Source organism: Epinephelus moara, chromosome 17, assembly GCF_006386435.1.
Source record: "Epinephelus moara isolate mb chromosome 17, YSFRI_EMoa_1.0, whole genome shotgun sequence".
NCBI lineage: Eukaryota > Metazoa > Chordata > Actinopteri > Perciformes > Serranidae > Epinephelus > Epinephelus moara.
In genome coordinates this window covers 23,053,127-23,078,948 of record NC_065522.1, presented here as the reverse complement: position 1 = coordinate 23,078,948, position 25,822 = coordinate 23,053,127, and the positions used below count along the sequence as shown (strand labels likewise).

The 25,822-nt window shown below is 42.9% G+C and overlaps 1 protein-coding gene and 3 non-coding genes across 4 annotated transcripts; 1 reads left to right on the top strand and 3 right to left on the bottom strand.

The window, feature by feature from the left end:
• Positions 1-41: 41 nt before the first annotated feature.
• Positions 42-23,626, bottom strand: intu (inturned planar cell polarity protein). Its single transcript, XM_050068089.1, has 15 exons — positions 23,367-23,626; positions 21,778-22,382; positions 18,826-18,911; positions 12,206-12,421; positions 8,226-8,344; positions 6,697-6,786; positions 6,027-6,104; positions 4,257-4,440; positions 3,956-4,009; positions 3,166-3,228; positions 1,605-1,823; positions 1,389-1,481; positions 701-1,132; positions 360-454; positions 42-261 (listed from the first exon to the last, which is right to left on the bottom strand). Exons 1-15 carry the CDS (start codon positions 23,501-23,503, stop codon positions 42-44), a joined length of 2,691 nt encoding a protein of 896 aa, XP_049924046.1. The 5' UTR covers positions 23,504-23,626.
• On the top strand, positions 1,246-1,317 carry trnad-guc (transfer RNA aspartic acid (anticodon GUC)). Its single transcript has one exon. It is a non-coding gene; the product is annotated as a tRNA-Asp (tRNA).
• trnan-guu (transfer RNA asparagine (anticodon GUU)) lies at positions 10,295-10,368 on the bottom strand. The gene has a single exon. It is a non-coding gene; the product is annotated as a tRNA-Asn (tRNA).
• A 1,689-nt stretch (positions 23,627-25,315) lies between the features above and the next one.
• Positions 25,316-25,532, bottom strand: LOC126404734 (small nucleolar RNA U3). The gene has a single exon (XR_007571508.1). It is a non-coding gene; the product is annotated as a small nucleolar RNA U3 (small nucleolar RNA).
• Positions 25,533-25,822: the final 290 nt, after the last annotated feature.

Here is a 25,822-nt window from a genome sequence, read left to right as displayed (position 1 = left end):
CTGCTGTTAGTTGTGAGGAGGTCTTATGTTACAGACGATATTCATTTATAACTTTGTAAATTCCGACTCACCCTGGCTGGCAGACTCTGCTGAAACGCGGCCCGTATGGAAAGGCAGCAGTGGTGGAAGTTGCGGATGAGCTGTGGGTGGATTGAGCCGCTGAGCTGAGCCACCTCTCTGTGTGTCGGAGCAATGAAGATCCCCTGAACAGTTTCCATCAGGACGTAGTGGAACAAGGTGTTCTCTGCACCTGAGGTCAGTCTGTGACAATGAGAACATTGAGGTGTTTCCAAGTTGTAGCTAACATGAGCTGTACGTGCTGTTAGAATGAGAGAAAAGGATTATTTCCCATCACTTACTTCATGGTGTTGTACATCTCCTCTGTCTCCCTTTCAGTCAGGGTCTTCTTCAGTGTGCCCAGGTAGAATGGGTTCGGGTGCTTCATTCTGGGAACCTGATGGCAAAACATACAACAACAAGTCAAATAATTACAGTCCATTACAGATTATATAAAATATTAAAAAAAAAAAGATTAAAGGCAAAAAATATAGTGAAAACCTTAAAATAATCTCCAGGATGAGCTTCAAGTATAATATTGTGTTCCTTGGTCATGGTCTCCCTCCTATGTTCTACATTTTATAGATAACCTGCTCATGAACAGTTTACGAACATAAGAGTTAATAACAGACTACAGCCGTACCTTGAAGAGGCCTCCGCTGCCCCCACTCCCATCAGACCCTCCAGACCCCAGCGAGTCCCGACGCCCCCCTAACTTCCTCCCAGAGTCCGGGGTGGAATGTGGACTGAGGCCTGGAGCCATTGATGACCCAGACCCTGACCCTCCATCCATCTGTCCCTCGCTCCCGCTGTCTGACAGGCTCCTCTGGGGGCTGGACCTCCGAGCCTTCTCCCCAAACAGGCTGCGGCCTCTGGCCCCTGTGGAGGAGCCTTTAACTGCCCCAGCTAGCTTGCTGAAGACGGGGGAGGAGGAGGCCAGGCTGTCCAGGCGGTCGCGAGCCGTGGCAGCAGGGAGGAACCAGTCAGCACATGACAGGCAGGGAGCAGGTGGAGCATTTAGACGCTCTTCAATACCTGCCTCCAACACCTCCAGCTGCAGCAAGGTGGCCTTCACCTGGAGTCACAACATCAGAAAGTGTCACTTTACACTGTAGTGATCAACAGATTAGTTTGTACTTTAGAAAGAGATGGATATAAAAGCCCCAGTTGTGAACCTTTCCTCCACCTTCCTCGTTAGTATAGTGGACAGTATCTCCGCCTGTCACGCGGAAGACCGGGGTTCGATTCCCCGACGGGGAGTATTTATTGCACCAAGAAGCACAAGTATGTGAAGCATGTTAGGAATTTATTTAAAGTTCAAAAAGGTTCACCTGATCTACGTAAACACAGTCAGGTCCTGGAGAGCCCAGAGCTGGTGAAGCACAGCCGCCTGCCTCCAACAGCACACACTGCATGAAGTGCCTCTGAGGTGGAGAGATGAACACATACAAGCAGAGAAAACAATCAATACTATGAGCAGACACTGGGAAATGACACGTGGATAACAAAGTTCAAACCAACCACCAGTCAGTGAACTGCCTCCTTACCAGCCCCACTATGAGGAGGAAGTGCCGTCCTTGAGGCTGACCGTAGCCTGGTGCAGTGTCGCTGCTGCTGTTGGCTCTCTGCTGAGGAAACACCTCCCTCCAGATGACCAGCTGACCCACCCGCTGCTCAGATGCCAGCGGCAGCAGGCAGTAGTGCTGGCAGTACAGGCACACGTCCAGCAGGTCCTCTTTAGGCAGATGGTTGGCGATCAGGTAGGACTGGAAGGTGAGTGTGTACACAGTTTAGTAAGATCTTCAGTGAACAAGTGTCGAGGGCTTGGAGCCAACATTTTGAGTCAAAATTAATTTTGTAGAGTTAAATAAAACCTCAAAATTTAGCAAATACAAAAGCCTTTTCCAATTTTATTTGTAACTGCCTACATTTTGGTTTTCTGAAAAGAAGAGCATCCATTTTGACTTTAAAGGAGAGGAAAAAAACATCCACCTGGTTTCAGCACTTTGAGAGGTGTTTTGCATCTGGATCCATTATCAATCAATCATTTGTCACATGGAAATACAAGGTACAACTCCAGTAAAATGGGATAACTTTAACTTGTGCACTGTGATCTACTTATCTATTAGTGTCTCTCAAATGGTTGTACAGCTACCCCTAGGGGTACTTTAGAGTACTGCAGGGGCTACGTCAGATTTTGTTTTTTAATGTTTATTTTAAAAATATAAGTCACACATGATTCCTTAAATAATTATAATATATTCAATCAAAAAATGTAAATGTAAGTTTAATAAACCACATTTTATATTCATTATTCTTATTTTCTAAGCCATTGTTCACTGCCGTAAACAAAAACGAAGGAATACTTCGCACATCTGGGACAAGAAGAATAAAACTTGTAGAAAAGACTCCCACACACTGTCTAACTTGCAAAAATAATGATTTTAATGCTGCAATGTTTCCGAGACTAGACCTTCATCGGGCAAACAGTGTTAGACAACAAGTTAGAGAATGTGCTGGAGTCTTTTCTACAACTGCTGTAAACCGTCAACTGCTGCAACAAACACAAAAGGTTCACAAAGGGGTGTCACAATATACTGGAATTGAAAATAACTGTGTTATATTTAAAAAGTCTGACAACCACTGATCGATATAAAACAAATCTTTCCTAGAGGTCCCATCTTGTTTCCCTGTGTATACTGTGATATAAATAAATGAAAATACAAGATCAAATTCTCTTTTTTTTTCCACCGATACCCCTTGCATTTAAGTAGGTACACAAAAAAATCATCTACAGCCAGTTAAATGTGATGAAGCAAGGCGAGCCAGGTGATTCTCACACCTTCACTGTAACAGGACACAACACAGTCGGCTGCCCTCCTTCTGCCCTTTGTTAATATTTGAACAGATTAATGAGGTTGATGATTTGTCACCGAGCCACAGAACAGGCTGTTATCTTGTTTGGAGGGTCACCTTCTGTTAGCTGAGTCCTCTATTGTTGCCATTTAAGGACTGCTGTCTAGACGGTGGGGTATGATCAGGAGGAAGATATTACTGTGATAAGGCACTGAGGCATGTGTGTGTGTTTGTTTTGACTGATGGACCCACCTTGTAGAACAAACAGGAGCCAAGAATCACATACAGGCGCCTCAGGCCGAAATAGTCCTCAGACTGTTGAAGAAATGAAGACAAGATAAAAATACAAGAGCGTAAACAAAGGCTGAAATCACTTTCGAAGAGCAAGTGAGACATTATTCATCACTATTGTAGCCACCAGTCTTATTTTAGGAAGTATACGTGACAATAATGAGCAGAGGAAATAAATATACTTAACAAAGTTTGGGGTGTATATGCGTTACATTGTGAGAGTATGTCAGTATATATGTTAGATGTCCAGTGTTTGACTTTTTGTGTCTAAATATTTGCATAAAAGTGGAAAAATCTGTGATGAAGAATTAAAAAACTTAAGTTTAATAATGACCCTTAATATATAAGTACTTCCTGCTTCAACAATCCCTGTCTCATCTAGTCTTATCTGTTTTCTGTCCTAGTGCGGCTTCATGTAATCAGTTAACGCTGCACGTACCAAGGACAAACAAGACCCCATTAGCTTCTCATTAAAAACACATACGGAGTGTACACACAAACATGCACATAAACACGCCTCTAAATATAGTCTAACCTTCTCCTCTCCCCTGCTGAGGCCAGAAGGCAGATGGCATCTCGCTAACATGTATCTTCACCCAACTAATGAGCAGCAGGATAAGGGAAGTGAATGTGACTCTTTCATCGACTCAGACGTCACTTTGTAATTGGCTATTGTGACATTCCTAACAGGTGGTACATGTTTAAAAGTGCTTTATGCTTGCCAGACAGCAGTACTGGTGTGTTTTCTCACCATTTCTCCAAAATCTGAAGACTCGAAATCAGAGAGGACGGTATCTACCTCCATCTGCGGACAAAGAAAAATATTCAATTCAGTCCAGATAGTAACTGATATATTGTGTTGTTTTCAACAGTGGACACTAGAGGGCACTATAGCTGCATGGTGACAACATTGTCATTCAAACAGGTGAGGACACAGGGACACTGGGATACACAAAAATCTGGTATCACTGCATTTACTGCTACTCCAAGACTAAATTAGATGTATGAATAACATTCTTGTCTCTGTCACACACACACAGTAAAAAATGCACCTTGATTTCTGGAGGCAGTGTGAGCCATCGGACCGCCGGCAGCCCGTCGAGAAAAAGGGTCCCTGAGACATCGGGGGGCGGTGCTAAGGAGCCGTCCCTCAAGCGAGACGGCTGGATGAGCTGCTGGAAGAACAGGCAGAAGAAGTGGTCCAACCTGGGAGCGTGGTCCGCCTTACAGAACGCACTGAAGAGGACACAGCACATGAGTGTCATAATAACACATAAAAGTCATTCATGACTAACTAAATAAATAACTGTATTTTTTGAAGTAGCACAACATAACATGACTTAGGAGATAATTCACAGAACAATAACAGAATGATTACATTTCAAGAACATGAGGATATTTGAAAGCAAAGACAAGGGTTAAAAAAGTGAGACAATGATGACTGTGCATGAAATCCAGTTGAAAATTTTTCTTTTGCTTTGACTTGGTCAAACAAACTATTTTTATATTTGTATATTTTTGCATTAAAGGAATACTTAACCCCCCGAAAGACAATTTGTGTATCCGTTTCACGCCAAGTGTTGTGTTGAATTCATGAAGAAAATTTTGTTTTTCTCACATGCCTGAAGGAAATGAAGGATAAAAAAAAAAGAGAAAATTCTTGATGTATTGAAGTCATAGGGGTCCGCGTTTTTAACAAGAGCAAAACATCCATTTACAAACTCTCACACAACTCATAGTCTCAACTATCCAGTTTTATGCCCAGTACTTCTGAAACATACAGCCCTTACCGACAGAACTGAAAGTGAAACTTATCCATGCTTGCGTCAAAGCCAGACTCCATTGACAAAAACAGTAATTTTACCTCACTGAACACAGGAGCTGCTGGTCTGCCACTGCCTCCATCAGTTTGTTTGTTTGCAGTATCGCATGACTTGGGCAATTTAAAGGGTTATGTCGGATTCACCAAAATCATACTATAACACAAACAAGCTATCCATTAAGATAGCGGTAGACCAGCAGCTCCAGTGTTCAGTTAGGTAAAATTACTGTTTTTATAAATGGAGTCTGTCTTTGAAGAGAGCATGGGATACGTTTCACTTTCAGTTCAGTTACTTGTCAGAAAGGTGTGTCTTGTTTGGGAAGTAATGAGCCACTTTATCACTTTGTCTATGAGCTCTTCTCGCAGTTTGTTTTGCTCATAGAGCTTCTTCAGCTTCTCAGCCTTGTTACAGACGATGGCATCATCCTTCATGTTCTCAAAGTGATAATGTCCTCACAACCGCTGGTGGTGATGAACATGTTTCCTTCCTCTCGCACAGTTGTGGATGAATCAGAAAAATTCTTCAGTGCCTTTCTGCCACCCGGAGACATACAAGGTGTCCCCAAAACCCAGGTAGTGTCTGTGCTTCCTACTCAGTCTCAAATTTGGCCTCAGGAGGAGAAGAAGAAAAAGTAAGAGGCTGTGGTGCAAAAAGAAGTCTCATGGAGATTCTCGTGGAGATTCATGAAAATCAGATAAATGAGATTTGGATTTTACTACACGAGTTGAGTCAGAGTTTGTCAACAGATGTGTTGTTAAACTCGGATCCCTTTGACTTCAATTCATCAAGAATTTTCTGAGTTTTTGGATTCTTCGTTCACCAAAACAAAATTTTCATCACTAACTTTATGTAACCGGCAGTGCAGTCCTTTTGCAGTGATATACAAATGATCATTTGGAGGATGAAGTATTCCTTTAGGCATAAAAAAATAAAAGCCAGAGAGGGGAAGTTTCAACCAGCTCTCTCAGCAGGACCACAGGAAAGCAAAGACCAACCCACCTGTCTAAGGAGCCGTACATCACTTTTAATGTCCGCACTACGTCTCCCACCACTGTCTGCAGATACAGCAGTGGAACCCTGGAGGGAAACGGAAAAATGTCAAACACAGACCTGAATAAACTTCAGCTTCAGGAGATCCGCTGCTTATCAAATATTTGGACTCACAGCCAGGAGCCGAGGAGCAAAAACACTTTAGAGGTTATTGTTTTTTCTACATGTGTGTGTTCCCCAAAAATCAATCTGCAGTGTGTACTTTCAGCACGGACAAGTTTATTGTTTTAACCGAGATGATGACTGATCGAGTCGACCCGGTTACTAAAAATGAAAGGTGGGTAATGTGACTCATCCCATGAACCGTTTTACAACCACGTGTTCCTTAAAGAGGTTTTCATCCTGCCGGCGAAGGACAAAAAGCAGCACATGTGCACGCTGAATTGTTTCTACAGATCGTGCTCTTAAATATGTTTCCTCTTCTATGAAAATTATTTCTCAAGCACACGTCATGCTAAGGAAATTTAATAACGTACCAGTATCAGTACCAATGTCAGACCTTCTGTATGGAATCAACTCTTGCCATGTAATGTCTATGTTGATGGTTTCTAAGCTGGAAAAGGCCGTGGTTCAAATGAAATGTGGTGTGTAGCTCGTGTTTGATGCTGCCTTCCTCTACCTCTCAGCAGGAAGACCGATGACCAGCAGGTTGTTGCTTTCCTTCCAGTAGCCCACATGTACCAGATGTTTCCCGAGCAGCAGAGAAGAACTGAGGGTGAAACGCCAAAACATCAAAAGACAAGTTACAAAATTTTAAACAGGCAACAAGGAGGGCAGGTTTAGCATGAATACAATCTAACTGTTGTATTTTTAACATCCAACGGCTCTGCTAGCAGCCCAACTTTGCTCCCAGCTCACTGTTGTTTTAAACTCAGCTGTGAACTGTGTTGATATTTAAAACATCCAGCAGTGAGCTGGCAGAAAAGTTAGGAATTTGCGGGAGCTACAACAAAAATAATTTAGGAATTTACCATCCCCACATTCATTTGGAAGCTTTATTATATTTCTTTATATAAAAGAGCCACTGTAATAGAAGATGCCTTTGCGCTGCATCTTCCCTTGTGTGCCAGTGTTTCTTCACAGGCTGGGGGAGGACAAGGTGAAAAAAAGGATGGAAAAATCGCACCAGAAACGGCACTAAATATGATACACACATCCTCTTCATGAAACAACCTGACAACAATGTGTCTTGATTTTGAGGTAAGTTAATACTTAACACTATCATTTGTTTTGTATACAACCACTACAATCTCTTTAAACTATATACTTCTATATATGCTGTGTGAGCTCTTCTATACTTCTTTAAACTATTCTACTTCTATCTATAAAATAATTAGATGTCAAAACTATCACCCCCAGGCCAATTTAAGCTAAAACAACTGGTTCATTAATTGTTTAGTCGATAAGATATGACATTAAGCGAAAACTATTTTAAGAACTGATTAAATGATATATTTTGGGCGGGGCAACACAATGGTTTGAGTTGAAGGTGTGAGAAAGAATAGTATCAGTAACATTGTTAACACTGTGCTACATTACAGAGAAATACAAAACCGTACTAATGAACCTTCATTAATATAGGCCTATATTTTATCTACAAGTGCACGTCACACACTGAGCGAGCCGCCTGTTAATGACGCTGTCGGCTAATGTAATTATGTTATTAACTAGCCTGTGGAATAACCGCAGGTACCAGCCCTGGAAATTAACCTGACTCCTGTCTGACTGCTGAGCGTGGCCACTTCCTGTGTCTGTCCTTTCAAATTAAATTTCCACATGGTCTAGTCATATAGGTTTTGATTTATTTTGAGAAGGTGCAGCTCCTGATAGGAGGAGTTTGTTTTTTTCTGCAACTAAGCGACCAATGAAATCTTTTCTCATGTTAACTTTCAATTGGTTTGATAGACTAATTGAGGCCTGTTATCTTTGAATAAATTTCAAATTGCACTTGTTTTCCCATTGTCCCCCAATTTACCTTCCTATTTTTCCATCCGATTTTCTTTTGTGAGTACTTCAGCACACTTTAATAATTAAACACGAATATGGAAGTTACTTAAAATGCACACCCTAGTTGATATGTATTTTGCAGTTACAAACTCCACATGTATCAAAATAATTACTATCTTTCTCTCTTTCTTTCTCTCCCACCTGAGTATTCGCCCTCCTGTGACGTTCTCCAGCATGTCACACAGAGTGAGGAAGATCCCCCTCACTCCTTTCAGCTGGCCGGATGCTTCAGACACCGGGTACTGGTACAAGATCTCCTCCTGCAGACACAAACACATTCACACATGAAAAAATGTTTAAGTGTTGCACTGTGTCATGAAAATTATATATCCAGTGGATAGAAACATCTCTGGTGAGTCTGTATCAGCAGAAAAATGTCACATAAAAATGTGAAATATCTGGTGTCAGATGCTACAGTCACCAAAATGTGTGTCCCCTCTAAATTATGGACAGCAGAGAAGAATGAACAGATGAACCGCTGGGTGTTTATTCTGTCACCTCAACAATGTTAGTCTGGTTTCAGTTTTACTGTCCAACCCAGTCTCACTTTGGATCAAACTCAGACATGTCACTTTCAAGATGAATGTTACTCAAATATTTTACATGTTGAACTTTCCAGAGTAAAGAGAAGCAGATTCAGGAAATACAGGAATTCGACTCGAGCTCAGAGAAACTCTCATCGGCACTTTGGGAAGAGGCCGCGCACAGAGTCTCAAATAGACCTCAACCAAACTATATTATGATTAGTGCTTATCCCTGGGTGAAATATGAACGCTTATTTGTGCAATCTGGACATTTACAGGACAAAATGTCACAGAAAAAACTCTTCTTACAAACTACAGAGATGAGAAAGAGGGTTTTCGTGATAGATTCAGTGTATTGTTTGTGCTATTAGTATTCCTCTCAGCATGCTAGCAACTTGAAAAGATAAAGGGCGGATAAGAGCTGAGCCGCTGAGAGGATAAGAGAACGGAGTGGTGGGTGAGGGGATAAAAACCTTGAATGAATGGGGCTTTACAGCTTTGGCAACCGGCACAAAAAACAAGAACACAGTACAACACTTCAGTTACATCTTGTCTGTACACACAAGCAAGATCACAAAATCATCACACAGCTAAAACTCCAAAATACCACCACTGAACCCTCTCCAATTTCTCCTACCCTACAATCAAAGGACTAAAAAATCAAAGTTGAAGTTCTTGCACGACACTGTCATTTAGAAAATCAACCACTGGCTGATGTGGCTCCAGACAACCCGTACACTCCACTGCTGTTTGGGTCAAGAAAAAAAAAATGAATCTGGCTTGCAGATACACAAAAAGGAACTGCAGAGCCATGAAGTACAACCATAAAGAAAACATCAACCTGCCAATAGTCGTCCACAGGGAAAATGTGATTACAGTGTAGGAGGTGTTGGTCAGGAAATGAGTGTAGTTTGCTTCTCGGAGCAAGAAAACACACACTCTGGGATTAACACTTCGCTACAAGAGAATATAAAAAGATATAAACCCGTGCCCCGTGCATGAATCTGAATAAAAAGGGAAATATATTATTTTGTTTATAGACTGCTGCATTTCAGCCAAAGGACATGTGTGGATTCACCCCGAAGAAAAGTTCACAGCTTTAAAATGACCATGATCATTTATTGACAGGAGTTGTGCTCGGGGCAGAGCGCCTCAACTTCTCCCCTTTCTCTCTCTGCTTTCTGTTAGTGGCACCCGCAGGCGCTGGAAACCGTCCAGAGCAGTAGTTTTCTGACTCAGTTCAGAGATATTCAGAAAGCTTTCCACTCCTGGACCTGGGATTTCCGACACAGCTCAGGTCGTTCTTGACACTCAATTATCAGAATACACCTCCATAAGTTCAGAGTCAGTGTGCCACCCACTGCTAAATCATGATTAGGTTTTCCCACTGTCTTTCCAAAGGGATAGAAAAATATCAACAACTGGCCTTATGTTCTGTTTCCTCTACCATTTCTATTTATGTTAAATCCATTGGCTTTATTTAGGATTTGTCTGTCCACTGTCAGCAGCACCCACCGCACACCTGACTGTCATGGAAGGAGCTTCTTTTTCCATCTCGCAGCCTGTTTCCACCGGAGGAGCTCAAACTATTTTTGGCCCTCGTTTCTCTGACCCTTACCCTATCTGATGAAAACCAGGTTACTCATTTACATGACACTGCTCGGTTACTTGAGCACAAAAAGCACTCGTCCCTGGGTGGGCTCGAACCACCAACCTTTCGGTTAACAGCCGAACGCGCTAACCAATTGCGCCACAGAGACTGTGGTGAGGCCACAGAGTGAGTGGGGTCCATCTTCTAATCCCACTTACTTGCATTTGTTTATTTTAGGAGTCTTGGCAATATGACAGATAGTTTGATTATGGCATTTTAAATTTGTGCTACCACCAAAGCAGGGGCGTTGAGGTGGGGCTTTTAGCACTGAATGCTGCTGAATGGTCAAAGACTCTGGACTTCTCTACAACAAACACTGTGTTTTGTCTGAGTCCGAGTCAAAGTCCAAGATTATACATAAAGGAGATTTTTTGATATCAGACTCTACTTCTGCCGTTATTTTTTTAATGCCTGCAGCTGCTGCACATCTAGGGACCAAAATAACTCTGACCTCATTAATGTTTATTGTATTGTTGTGGTGCTGCACAAGAAAGCAACATTCCACATATAGTCCAGATGCATTTTATGGTGTTACAACTGGAATGACTAAAGGCGCTGACACACCAAAACGACATCAAAGAACTAGCGGCAACGAAAGCCAACTGTTGCGTCGTCTACGTCGCCTCACGTCGCCCTGTGTCAGTTGCATATGAACACACTACAAAGACTACATCTGACGGCCAAGTAGCACGTACGTTCTGCGCCTGCGTGAGAGGAAATAACGCAAAAATGGAAACCGGAAGTCCGAGGAATGCATGAGATAAACAAAGTAGCGGAGTGAGAGAGTGGTACATCCTGTCAGCTGAGGGGTTTCCTATCTGTGCAGCCGAGCACCGCAGCACCTCCACGGACTATTACATCCAGACGGTCCCGGTGTTTCCTCCGCAGGCTCCACTTCACTCAGCTGCCCGATAAACCTGCTGCTTCTTCCCACTTTAACCTGAATAACAAAGTGAAGCCTGAGGAGGAAACACCGGTTAGCCCCGGTTTCACTACAGGCAGATTCACTTGCTACAGGGGCGAGGAAATAAAACCTGAACAGCCAATCAGAGTGATCTCTCTCACTGACTAGCTCTGCCGCCGATTCAACATGCTCAATCAACCGAAAAGCCGCCGACGCCGAAGTGCCGATGGTGTGGGATACACCGCAAAAACTAGGACGACAGACGGCTTGGTGTGTCAGGGCCTTAAAGCAAAATGTGACAGCGTCATGATAGGGGATTTTACTGAGCCAAAGGTCACCCTCTTTGTCCGAGTGCCGCCACACCAGTAAATGAATAGATTAAATAATGTGAAACCACACCACAGTGCATATCACAATTACTAAAGTGAAAGTGAGCTAAAGAGCAAGTGTAGCTGAAACAAATAAACAACACAGGCCAAATACTCGTTCTGCCTCCTATGGGGACAGTTCTCCCTTAAAATCAAATTTTCATATTTTCCCTTAAACGGTGCATCTAATATTAGCTCACCTAGCACCCCTGAGCTCTCTAACATTACAGCTCATAATAGGAGGACGCCACAAGCATGAGCCTCTTGTTCTTGAGTAGATGCACACTTTCTTCTGCTCCGTGATTCGGCTGGCAGGAGAAGTTCAGTGAATAGAAAATAGTTCCTGCATGAAGCTGCTCACAACAAGGTCTGTGGATTATCTTGAATAACTGGGTCATGATTTCTGGAAAGAGACATTGCTGTTGAGTTTTTCCAGTTTATTTTATGGCACTTGAGCACCACAAGCTGAGTGCCATCTAGTTCCATTATATTGGAGAGAAGGCAGACATCTCTACGGCTGATATCTCCAACACTCTGCAACTCACACCAAAACAATCTAGACTGATAAACAGATAAATGGGGGTGAACTGTCCCTTTAAGGATGCTATGGAAACACAAACAGCATTGCCTTGAGGACTCATAAATGTTTAATCATACATTTTATACAGACTGACCTCGTCGTGCGGTGATGCTGAGTCCAGTTTAAGTGAGAGGTACATGACGATGTGTGGGATGTGTCCTATGGACATCTGAAGCTCGGCTGTGTCCTCCCCCCACAGCAGACGCACCAGCTGGCTGACCGGCGGAGAAGCCTTCGTCTTACGGACCGATGAAGTGTCACTAGCACTGCTGCCGTCCAACTGAGCCACCGTCTCCAGCGTCAGTCTCACCTGGAGGAGGTGAGAGGAAAAATGGTTTGGAAAACAGTAATGGAACGAGGGGAAACGAGGAGAGACATGAAGAATGGGACAAGCTGTGTGAAGGAGAATTTATAAAAGGAAGACAGACAATAGGGAACAAAAAAATAAAATAAAACCTCACATATTTGTTCGGTTAATATATCACTGCATCCAGTCCTTCATTTATAAAATATCAGCCACTATGGCTCCACATGATTATACTCATGCGTCTGTTGTAGGAAAATAGAGGTGTGCATGTGTGCAGCGCTGCCAGAGGGGAGAAAAACTTCAATCATTACACATTCATTCAGGAAAAAGGCTGAAAAGCAAATAGCAGGATGGTGATTGTCAGAGAGAAAGTGACAGACATCCAGACCAAACCGCAGCATAACAAATAGCAGGGATCTGTGCGTGTGTTTTTTGTGTGTGTGTTCTTGTCTGAGCGTGTTTGACTAAATTAAAACCAGACCTCTGCAACCCGGAGAAACAGTGGCAGGACAACAGACGGCCTATCTTCTCTCGTTCATGCAGTATTTCTTTCTTTTTTTTTTTTTTTACTTTCCATCCCCTGGTTCTTTACTTTACGCTGCCATTCATAGAAAGTCACAGTGGAAACAGAAATAGAGCCCCACGGAAATCCAACAAGCACGCACATGGAAACACATGCAGTCAAGATGCACAGGATGAGAAACTGTAACCCTGTGGTGTTCATGTTCAAACTATCTGTCAAATCTACATTTAAATCTTGTACACTACAGGCTGCGTCAGATTATATCTCATAGAGGCTGAGCGCAGGCCAAGAGCTACCAAATTTAGATACTATACATAAATACCCCAAAATGTCCTTATGATATGCTGGTTTTCCATATACGTATGCATATCAAAAAAACTAACATGTAACTGATGGAAACACAAACCTCTAACAACAAAAGACTGACTATTCAAACTCACACTGTACAGAAGGTGCCCATTATAGACACGCTATGGTGGCATACCTGCTCACACATTGTGCTGACTCCAGGCTGAAACCTGTCAGCACTCAAGAGGCCATCTATGGAGCTGAGCTGATTTTAATTCAAGATAATCAGAGCCGGAGTCCAGATGTGAAAAAGAGCAGCTGGATTCTACAGGTTAAAAGAATGTGACTTCAGATCTGTGGTTGAAATCACTGGTCAGGAAGAATTGTAAGGGCCCTTCAGCCAATCAGATAAACTCGTTTCCAAATTGAATTTTGGTGATATTTTCATGGTGGCCAACAAGCGTGAAGCACCGTGAGGCTTCAAAGAGTGTGTTTACCTAGTTGAAAAAAGTAAACAAAAATATTTTTGAACAAGGGATGCACCAATCGAAATTTTCCCTTCAACACCAATTCTTTGCACATTGAGTCTGTTTTGAGTTGCTGCATGTCAAAAAATAATTATGACCTCACATTGTGTCAATCACGTTTCCACAACGAGTCCGAATCTTTCGTCTGTCTTTAAAATTTTCAGAACTCGATTTTCTGCGTTTTTCGCATCTGTCAGAGCCTTTAGAGTCGTTTGACTAAACAGTGAAGAAAATGTGGCGGTGGAACACAGCCGTGACAAGACAGAGGAACGGGTCGCACTAAGATAGTTCACTTTCAGTAAGATTCAGGTGGATGATGATGAAGAGGAGGAGGGTGTGGACTACAGAGACAGAGACTGAGGACAGCTCCGTCACTTCATGCAGCTGCGGTGCCAAATGAAAGACAGGGAGGGAGTAGTGACAGCCAGATAAGTAACTCCAGTGGAGAGAGGCAAGGCAGGAAATATGTCTTTTAATTTTGTCTCGAATTGCGAATTTTCACAACAAATAGAACAATAAAACGCATCGGAATCAGTGTGCAAGGTTTCTGTGCGGTACAATGTTTTTCAGATGACTAATTTAAAAAATGCATCAAAAAAAATAAAAATAACGGACTCAGTGTGGACGTGGAATATGCTGATATTCAGGTTTTAGGAGCATTCTTGGGACATACATACAAGTCATTTGGAATTTGGGTCTCAACTTGTTCTTGTAACACAGTTTGCGGCACAAAGCCTCTTGACGGTTTACAGTCAACTCTGTGCGTTGTCATGGATACGTTGTACACAAACGAACTCGCAACAGTTTGCAAGGCTGAGGGAGAGATGCACGCCCTAAAAAAAATCCCACATTCACACAGTCAGACATAGAAACAAATCGAGTGGCCTAGCGGTAGAGTGGCCTAGCGGTAGAGTGGCCTAGCGGTAGAGTGTCCGCCCTGAGACTAGGAGGTCGTGGGTTTGATCCCCGGCCGGGTCATACCAAAGACTATAAAAATGGGACCCACTGCCTCCCTGCTTGGCACTCAGCATCAGGAGTTGGAATTGAGGGGTTAGATCACCACATGATTCCCGAGCGCGGCACCGCTCCCTCAGGGCATGGGTCAAATGCGGAGAACAAATTTCACACACTGAGGTATGTGACAATCAGTGGGACTTTAACTTAACTTGACTTTTAAACATTATGAAAGACGCAGATTTCAACAGGTTTTTGGATATGTGCAACACCACCTTTTCAAGGAGGTGGATGAAGGAGTGAAAGGGGGAGGTGGTATTGACATGGTCAAACAACAAACATTTTGATGCAAAGAAGCAAAAATGGCACATGTGCCGATGCATGATCCACTTCATAAGGTCAGCATCTCTAACTGGAAGAAGAAACCATTATCAGGTTTGATGCAGGTTTAATTTCTATAGGGTAAAATGCCGTGAAACCCTGACACAAGGGGAACATCCCATAAAGACAATACAGGAGGTCTGAGGAGTTTTCCCTGGTGGAGAAACTTAGTGAAAAATCAGAGAGGCGGGCAGAGGAGTGGAGGCTCTGCTGGGATTCGACCTCAAACCACCGGGGAACCTTGCAGATCCAGATTTAACCACTACATCTTAACTGGACACGCCCCAACTCCATTTTGGCGTTTGACTGTGACACAGAATATAAGATGTGCCATTTATTGAACACTCTGTGACCACTTGCATTGTGTAAGACATCTTTTTGGACAAGGATGATCTTAAGGGCTGTCCAGCTCCTAACCCGGGCATTGTTTGTGTCTGCAACTAAGCTCAGAGAGCTGTTTAGTACGCTTCAAGAAATAAATGAGGTGTTGCGGTCATTACTTTCCAAATACGAGGGTAGCCCTAGAACATATGGTGCCTACCAGATATGTTGAGAGAAAAAAAAAAGATCATATTCCCTGGTCAGAAATGTAAAACTGTAGTTTTCTAATCCAACGATCACTCCTTGGACTCTCCAAGGCCTGTCAGCACTAACCACAGGCCACCCGCCTCCCCAGAAGGCGCCTGCATCTGGGCTGCCAGCCATTTTAGCCAATTTTAGGGGTATTATTAAAGAAGAGACAAGTAGTGGTGGAAGACCATGTGATCTACCTTTCATTCGGCCACTCACTCACTCAGTCCTGTAAGTGAGAGGGAGAAATTGTGAAAGCGATATCCTTAATTTCTTTAAGACTCACAAAAGGATGCACAAAATAGCTCTGATTAGACTGAGCCGAGGAAATTAAATTCAGACGTGAAAAACGGTGGAAAACTTTCAAATACAGAAAGTCTGAATCTGAGAAATCGCTGGGTGAAGAGGCTGAACAGGCGAACTGCTGCACTTTCTCTCATCATAAATAATAAGGATGTGGTTAGACTGGAGTGTGCTCTCACTGGAATTCCAGTCTGTTGATGTCAGTCATTTAGCACTCGCTTATAGATGGACACACACACTCGTGCACACTAATGAAGGAGTAACTGAGGCTTGTTCGGCTACAAGGGTTAGCAAAGGGCATGGTGGACTGACTTTAATACTAATATTTGTTCCTCCGAACATAATAAGTACTGTCTCTGCTCCATCTGGGAGGGCTGGCACACAGAAAAACCGTCCTCCAACACACACAAGTACGCACTCCCTCACACACTCTCGCACAAAACAATCATTCTGTCAGCAATACAACTCTATTTCAAGTTTTTTGAGAGTCATCCTGGTGCCTGAGGAACCTTGTATTTTTCCAAAAAATCTCCCTTGCTCTTTCCCTACAATGTAATTTAGTTTCCGACTACATCTTCTAATCAGCTGGGCTTCCAATCCCACAACAGCTTCCTGTGGCACCGAAAAAAGAGTCACACCGCAGTCCTGTCTATCCGCCGTGTTCGCCATCAACCCGCACGCACTCTGTCATTTGCAAATTCCTACTTTTTGATGGTCTGCCTTTTTGGTGGAAATGCATGGCTGAGGCACAGACTATGGATTTTTTAGCTACCGATCAAAAGGATCATTGCTCAGTAATTGAAGGTTTTCTAATGTTAAACGGCGCTGACTTCTGCTTTCTATTCACATTTTAGCAGCTTAGGAGAAACCATGCATTTCAAAGTAATTTAATGTCTGTGTTCACTGTCTCAGTTTGCAGTTTGTGACAAGCCAGGGTCTTAAGGACGTTAATGCTGCCTTACAAATTTGGAAAGTGAATCCAACGTGAAAAAGGGTTACACAAAACATTCAGACTGTGGGCCTCAAATAAAAAGGAGGGGCTCCCAGTATTAGAGGCTATCGCAGCAGGGTTACCACTCTCTTCTAGAGATCTTTTTCCAGAACATTGTCAGTATTGATCTAGCTGGTATGACAGTAGGGCTGGGTACCGTTTAAAAAGTTATGATACCAGTACCAATACCAGTACCCTGAAAGCAATACCGCTGCCAATTAAGTACTTCATTTGATACCCATAATGTGAATAAAGTGGCCTGGAGTATAGCCATAAATTTAGGGCTCTCCCTCTCTGAGCCACTTTGTCTTATCTGCAGCTGACTACCAAAGAGTATCATTAAAGTAGAGGAGCGCTCACTCTGCAGCTAAATCTGGGGACTGTAACATCTCAAGAAATACAATGCTCGACTTAAAGCAATCGTAATCAACTGATGGGCCTTCAACTCATAATGTGAATCTCAGACTATCAGGGGGCAGCCCTACATAATTTTAAAAATTATGGTGGCATCTCGGCATGCTGATAAGTCAACACTGTCGATGCACTGCGCTGAACTTCACCACATACTGTATGGGTTGTGGGACTGTATGGGAGTGTGAGCTCCATGCCCCAGACACAAACACACATTGACATCAGACCCCTGGTGCAAAACGGACAGAATACATGTATCATGTGACTGGAGATGTTTTCATATTACTTGGTACTGGGTTATTTCGGGTGATACCTTAAAAGGTATCGAGTACCAATATCCAACCCTACATGACAGACAGGGATCGTACACATGCTGTGTCTTAAACCACTTGGAAAACGTGAGGTCGGGCGCTGGACGCTACCCTTGTGCTTTTTTTGTGCCAGCTTTCAAGAGCGCGGCGTCAGGCTGCGTCTGAGGTTGCTAGGCAACCTTAACAGGCACCGTATCACAGCCTATTTACCTGAAATCCTGAGTGAAGAGCTGACCTTCTTCCAGACGCTGTTTGTAAGTGTGGCCTATCGTCCGTGGGACAGATGTAAAGCTCTGGGTAGCCCTGCACTAACATGATCAACTTTTCCGTATTTATCAGACTGATATTTACGGAAGAAGGAAAAGATGTCTGTTGGCTTTGATTGGTTGTTCTTCATCACACGACATGCGGTGCTGCCCTCCAAAAGCTGAACTCGGTTTATCTCAGGACGCAGCCAGCGTTCCCTGAAAAATGGGCGCTCAGGAACGCCTGCGTTGCTCTGCCGCGCATCTACATTGAAAAAATAATAATAATTTGAGGGCGCAAAAAACGTGGCATGTGTACGGCCCTTAATACGTGTTATCTAGGTGTTGGAAGGTGTTGGAATGGCCTAGTCAAACACCAGACTTAAACCCAATAGAACATATGTGAAAGGAACTAAAAAGATCAAGATTCACCAGTGGGCCCTCCCGAAATCTTCAAGGTTTAAAAGTGTGGAAGAATGGACCAAAATTTCACTTGAACTCTGTGAGACATTAGTTTCTCAGTACAGGAGGAGTCTTAAAGCTGCCCTTTCAAACAAAGGCTTCTCCACCAAGTATTAGGGCGTTTTTATAGTAGGTATGATTGATTTGATTTATCAACTGGCATTGACTCTTTTCAGTTTATCACACCATACCAAAGCCTCTTTACAAGCAGTTCATTCTCAGCTGAGGGAAAATAGGACAATGTTGGAACAATGTTCCAGGACAACAAAAGATTTTCCAGGACATTTTATTTTTCTCTCATGTTTCATGTGTTTTCCACGACTGGAAAATCGGTCAACTGTTTTCTAGTATGCGTGGGAACCCTGCTATCAAAATCGATTCAATAGAAAACTGCAGATTGTTGTTACTGAGCCTTTATTGGGCAGATTTACACACACTGACCTGTGTTGGTCCTGGGATGCAGGACAGAACCCTCTCGATGTTCTCAGAGGTCACATCCACATCGTCCACTGCTACAAGCACATCACCTGCGCATGGCATACAGAAAAGGAACATTTATCAGCAGCAAAAGCTGGGCCGAATAATAAATAGAAAATAGATCCCAAATAATACTTTAAGTGTGTGTTTAACCAGCTTACAGTCCCACATTAAATCTGGTTTGCCGCACACCTTCAGACCAAGAAAAGGGGCCAAGAGAGGAAGTGATACATGGATCTCATAGTAATAAAAGATGTCCACAAGAAAGGGAATGAACACTACTACTTGACTGTATTAATTGTGATGTACTTCTGACCCGTGCACTTGGCTGTGCAGACCCAGTAAAACACCAATAAAGAGCTTCACCTGCTTGTGAGCAGGGGAACTCACCACCATCTCAGTAATAGAGCTATTTCAGGTATTTAACTGCTCTAATTGTTTAAGCATGTAGCTGTGCTGCATAAAAGCTTCTCTAAACAGTAACTCATGTGGGTAGTCATTTGTGGTGAAGCACGACTGGCATTCCTCTGTCTGCTAGTAAAAACTGTCCGATCATTAGCCCTGATAGAAGTAAATCACTTCAGAGAGGCTGAGCTTTCAAACAGACAGATTTCAGCAGCACCAGACCTGCATTTAGGGTTTCCTTCACTCTACGAAACCGTGCTGAAAGTTTCACTAGGACTGAAAATAGATGCTGCTCAGAGTTGGCCATGAGAAGTAGCTATTAAACATCCTACACACATTTTTAACAAGAGCATTGTGGTTTTACCAAAGCAGAGCTGAAAACTGAAACTATGATAATGATTTGTATTTCTTTGTAGTTGTTACTATGGATTCACCACACTGAAAGTGCTGAAGACAACATGATGCAGTCCTGGGCTAATTCTTGCAGTATATTCCTTCAGAATAATCAGAAACCTATCTAGTTGCCTTTACAAATAATTGTTTATCTATTTTAGATTTTGGTTTTGTACATGATGCTCATTATTTACGGCTTTGAGCTCTTTTTCTTAGAGAAGTATTTCACTGCTGGAGAGATGGTCATTTTGTAAAACTAAGCTGTCTATGCAGAAGAAGGACATATATATTTTTAAAATTGGTGCTTTTTGGCCAGAGAAAACGTAAGAAAAAAAGCCAGTGGTATTCACTTTTGCTCAAGAGGCAGTAAACCTACAACAACCAGAATGCACAGCGCCACAACGGACCAATAAATGCTCCTGCTGGTGGGTGACATAATGTGACTTATAGAATAATAATAATAGTACTTATAATAGGGAACGCAGTAGGTAGCAGAATCTTGGTTCAGCCACAGTTAACTAGAAACAGTATGGCACTTTCAGTTCACAAACTCTCATAATACAGCCAAACAGTGCACTTAAATATGTTTCTTTAGACATTTTAGGCGAGAAATGACTATACTGGTTCATATTTGGGGGGGGGGGCCTTCTATACTCTTTCTGTTCATGGTAGTGGTAAATGATGGCGTACAATCTGTAGTTCGAGCTCATTTTTCGCTGGCAAATGAGCAAGAAGATCTGGGCACTGGCAAGATAGAAAGGACGTTTACCACAGTTTACCTATACATATTACCCTACACTGTTACAATACAAAGCTGGTTGAAAATCAACAAAGTATCCCTTTAAGAAACTCTGTGTGTGACTGTGACTAAGACTGTGTTGTAATAATTGTAGGCTTTGGCAGTGCATTTGTGTGGTGTGGAAATGAATGAGTCAGTGCTGGTTCATGACTCCACAGATGACTGCTATTGAAATCATAACTGCTGCATAGCTGCATTTTCCCTGTCTTGACGGCAATTGATTCTCTTTGAGGATGGAGAGAGTGCCTTCTGCAGAGGGTCAGTCACAGAAAGTACTTTTCTATTACCATTTAAATTAAATGTTCCTTTCAAAGATCAAGCTTCTCAGATTAAACCCTCCTCTGCTGAGCTGTGCATAGATACAACTGCCCAACCCCAAACTTTTTTAGCAGGATAGTATAGCTCTTTACTTTTCCAGAACACTAGAGGGCATGGATCATAGCTAGTTAACGGTTAACTTCAGTGTCTTTCAACCTGGACCTTATTTTCCAATATTTTTGTATCTAAGTGACTAATGGGAACAACACTGTTTGAAATTGGCTCGGCATTGAGTGAGAGTGGCCGACAGCAGCTTAACAGGCTGCAATGTCCCCACTCAGGGCACTTGAGCACCGTCAATTTCATGTCCACTACAAGTGCTTGGTTTTGCCACTGACAGCCCTTTTCAGCCAAATCAGCTCTGGTTCTTGAACCGGTTTCATTCAGGATTCTTGGAACCTTGGTGCCATCTAGCCCCATGTTTCCCATCTGGTCCAGCCACGGGGTCCAGATGTCTCCTTCGTCATTAGTTCAAGCTCCACACAGTTCAATACATTCAGTGAGTTTGGCCATGTTGTGGAGCTAGTTTGCTGTCTCTGCAAAGTAGCTGTCTGTTACTCTACAGCAGGAAGCAGCACCAAAATAAAAGCTCTGTGCTAGAAATTCACTGTACTTCTGAATAAAGTGTGTTTTTTTTTACCAACTTTACACATTTCAGAGTCACTTGCTGTCCATTCAGAAGGGACGCTTTTAGACTGCGACCCACCAGTTGAGAACCACTGATCCCATTGTAATCAAGGATGTGTCATCAACAAAACAGTGTCAGTGACAAAAACAAACAGTTTTAGTGGCTGTAAATTGGCAGTGCACAATTGCTTGTCACAGTGACATTGCAGCCTGCTTCATTGCTGCTGGCTGCAGTGTTCTCACTCACTACTGGACCAGTTTAAAAAATTGTTCCCATGTCTGCCTTTTCAAATCTGTATTGAAAATACTGTGAACCATTTAAGGTGACCACTGATAGAAAAACACATATTTAACTGTTGGAGTTATGGTCTTACCAATTAAGATCTGGCCACATTTGATAGCCGGGCTGTTGGGTATTAATCCATGAACAGTCAGTCTTTCTTCCTGCCCGACCACTGAAGGGTCTCCCTGTCCTCTGCTCCATGAAGGGCGATGCACCACCCCCAGCAGCGCTTCCAGCAGGCCTCCACTGTCCGAGAGAGGTGTTGATGTCCCTCCAAGACGTTTAGGGTTGAGGTAGACGCACACTTCCTTCAGCTGCTGCTGCTGAACCATCACACCCTGCCTTTGACCCGGCTGGTTCTTCAGGATGGACGCTGGAGGCGACGATACAGCAGAGTTGTCTTTACCCCCATCCTTCCCTCCTCCTCGGCGCTGAGACGGACGCCGTTTTCGCCTCAGGATCCTGGCTAGCTTTTTAAGTGCTGGCTCGTTTTTCGTCCGTGAACCGCAACGCTGCTTCTTGTTTTGGTCTGTGATGATCTCGGCCTCCTTTTCGCTGAAGCGAACATGATTGGTGGAAACACCTTGGTTGGCGGTGGCTTGGGCCAAGGCAGCCTCCTCTTCGCCCTCACTCAACTCCAGGTAGAAGAGCTCGCCATTCTTTTGGATGTCATCGAGCCATTCAGGTTCCAAATCACTGAGAGAAAACAAACAGAGCTTTAAAAGGTACCTGGAGTCAGAGGCAGAGTGGTATGAAACTGGGGATACAGTGGGAGAAACAAGACATGTACTGATATGAATCAAAAAGATGATACAAGAATTGAGATTTTGAGATTGTGATATAGCTTACATGTTGTCTTCTTCTGGTCTAAAATGCTGCACAGAAGTGATATTTTTTCAGAATTAATTGTACAACAAATGCCTCCACTTGTTTGCCATCATTTCCACATCATTACTTCTTTCTGTCCCAAAAAGGATGAAATATTATCTATGCAGTTTCAGCCATTGTTGTGCCTGACTTGTTTTCAGATCACTGACATACTGAGTCAACAATACTATTGTTTTTCTAATATATCAGATATTGCTCATGTTTATACTGTAATGCAGAAACAAAAACGCTAAACTAAAAACAACTACATGTACAAAGTTTGAACACAAGCTTGACCAAAAGGGTGGGATTAAAAACTATTTTCTCTTTTGGTTTTTCTCCTTTTAACCCTGCTTTGAAGAACCTGTGGTTGGCAGCTTTTACGCGATATCCATAAATCTACTGAGGAGGGCAAGAAGCATACAATTATTTATGAAGGTTTACCTCCCAGATTGAAAACACTCCCCAGAAGCTATGAAAAGCACAGGGGAGGAGCGATGGTGAAGTGTGTGGATGGGCTGACACTCTGTCCTCCCTCTTTGGCAAAGCCGGCCACTGACTCACATTTAGGAGTATTTATATTAACAAAACAACTATTTTTGGATCACATGTGGTGATAAATGATATAAAGCAGCAGCACAGCACAGCCTAAGGTTTGTATCTGCAGTGTAAACCATGAAAAGACTGTCTCTTCCTCATGAAGTTTTTTAAAGTTCAACCATCTGATACAATCTTAAACAGCTTTAAGGTGTCGTATATTGTCATATGCACGTGCAAATTGTTTGTTTGCTGTCTCAGAGTCAAATGTCTTACTCAGAGTAGTCGGAGCTGTTGAAACTCGGTGATGTGGATTCACAGTCACTACCGTCACCGTGCTCGGCATCTTCTTCTTCCGTTTGTCCGCTACTAAGAGCTTTTCCGGTACACTCACGCGCGTTTGCGGAGGCCATTTCTTCACGTGACGTTTCTATCCCCCACGGTAATCTCGAAACGCGTTTTAAAAAGCTCAACTTTTCTCACAGAAACGAACGGTGAAATTCGCTCGCCATGTTGTAAGCATCGATGAGCTCGCTGGTGTTGTATCACGTGACGCGAATGCGCCGAATCTGATTGGCGGAAGGCGCAGTTGCCCCTGACAACGCAGAAGCTTTCCGAGCAGAGCATTCTTTTGCCTGTGTGGCATGGGCCACCGTGTGCCAGTTTACCTGGCAGCACGAGACTCTCAACGAGTTAAATAATGCAGCTGCCACACAGACAACACCACATACCTGCTCACATTATATTTACAGGACTATTTAATTCAATTTGACACTATATTCAGAAACAATGGGGACAATATGCAACATTTTATTTAAATATCACGCTTTAAATCATTAGAAAATGCATAAAAAATAAGATCAACCTCACTTCTTGACGCCACAGCAATTACGGAAGTTGGCACTGAGGATGCAATGACCACAAATTGTCTGCCTCTACTATATTTCAAATTAAATGCACATTTCTGCTTTTATTTTATTGCCCTCCTTTTCTCCAACTCCCTGCGGGCGTGCACGAGGTTTTTAAATCCCCTCCGGTATTCAAAGTGCCTCTGACCAAACAAAAGCACACTTTAGATTAATCTACAAACTCTATTACAATGCATCTTGTAAAGGCTGTACTGACCTGTAAAGGAGAACACTGCGAATAGAGTCGAAGTCCTCTAAGTTTTTAGAGAATGAACCTCCATCTATAGAAATGTTAAACATCATTTGTGTGTCATGTTGTCGCCGGGCCAGCACCGCTGTTAACTCAAGCTGTCCAGTTCGTGTAGAAGTAAATTAAAACTCCAAAATGTCCCCAAAGAAACGCTTTAAAGGCAATTTGTCCGCAGCCACGAGTCCAGATGAAATGAATTCCTCTCCTCTGTCCCGTGTGAAGTTTCTGCCCGCATGATGCAGGCTGAACTGCGTCTGCAACACCACAACGAGTCCTCCTCCAGTTTCTCACGTCAATCACTGACCCAGAGGAGGGGACGGTCCAACACCGAACCCACTTTGAGTGTTTCTCCAGGCCAGCAGAGCGGAATTTGTCCCAGCGGTCCTCTTGGCAGGTGGAGTAAAAACCCGCCTCCTCTGGGCGACCGACACAAAGCTCAGCAGACAAGCCCACAGCGTCCTATTCAAGCCTGGGGAAATAACGTAGCTGTCCCCACGCGTATCCCTGGCAATACTCCCAACAACATGTCAGGCACAAAGACACCCTCAGGTTATTTACTTTAGCAGAGCAATAAACTTTGATTGGTGCTGCGGGTTGTTTTCATGCCAGCCTGCAGCAGCAATATAATATCCATTGCTTATACATACAATATCCTATAAAGAATGTGCAGCATTTAAAACGTTATTATGCAAGATAAAAGCTACTTCGGCTGTAAGAAAGCTATTTAAAATGCAGTTTAGTGAGGAGTAAAAGTGGTTTGTTGCTTTTCAGTTTTGAATATTGCCGTAAGATTCTTAATACTTGACACACAGTGAGGAGGGGAGTGAAATATGTCACACTGAAATGCAGTGAGTTTATATGACCCTAATTTTGAGGTTATTAAATACAAAACTCGTACAATAATTGGGTTCACGTATCTACAGGAATATTGGCACCAGTACTATGGATAGTTCTGTCAATTATGGACCTTGTCCAACACCACTATCAGCCCAGACTGCAATTACACCTTTGTTGCACTTTCCTCCAATATCTATGACTCTTGATTTGATTTTCAACATTTTTGCGCTACCACTCTGATCATACTCCTTCCCTCATTGTCCCCAGAGGAGACACTGAACGGTCATCAAAAGCAGAGAGCATATGAACTGAATCAAGTCTCTCTGCCCGCTTCGCGCTCAGGAAGGAGTATCACCGACTCTTCATCGTGGCTAGCGAGACCAAACACTTTAGAAACACATTTCTCAAGTTAAGAACTATAGAAATGATCCCTGAAAGTATAGTCTTAACCTCTACACTGCCCTAACCCTACTATTCATATGGCGAACCTGTGCGTCACCATCATGGTGCTCACATCCCAACACTGCACAGCACATGTTTATACTAAAACATTATCACATATATAACATCTTAACAGCAAAGCAATGGACAACAATGAATAGAAGCAACAATATACACATATATCCGCATTTGTTATCGAGAAATAACAACTCTAAACGCACGATAATTACAATATTTGACACAATAAATACATTTTAACACCGATCTACAGACGACACAAAGCACAGCAGATACAT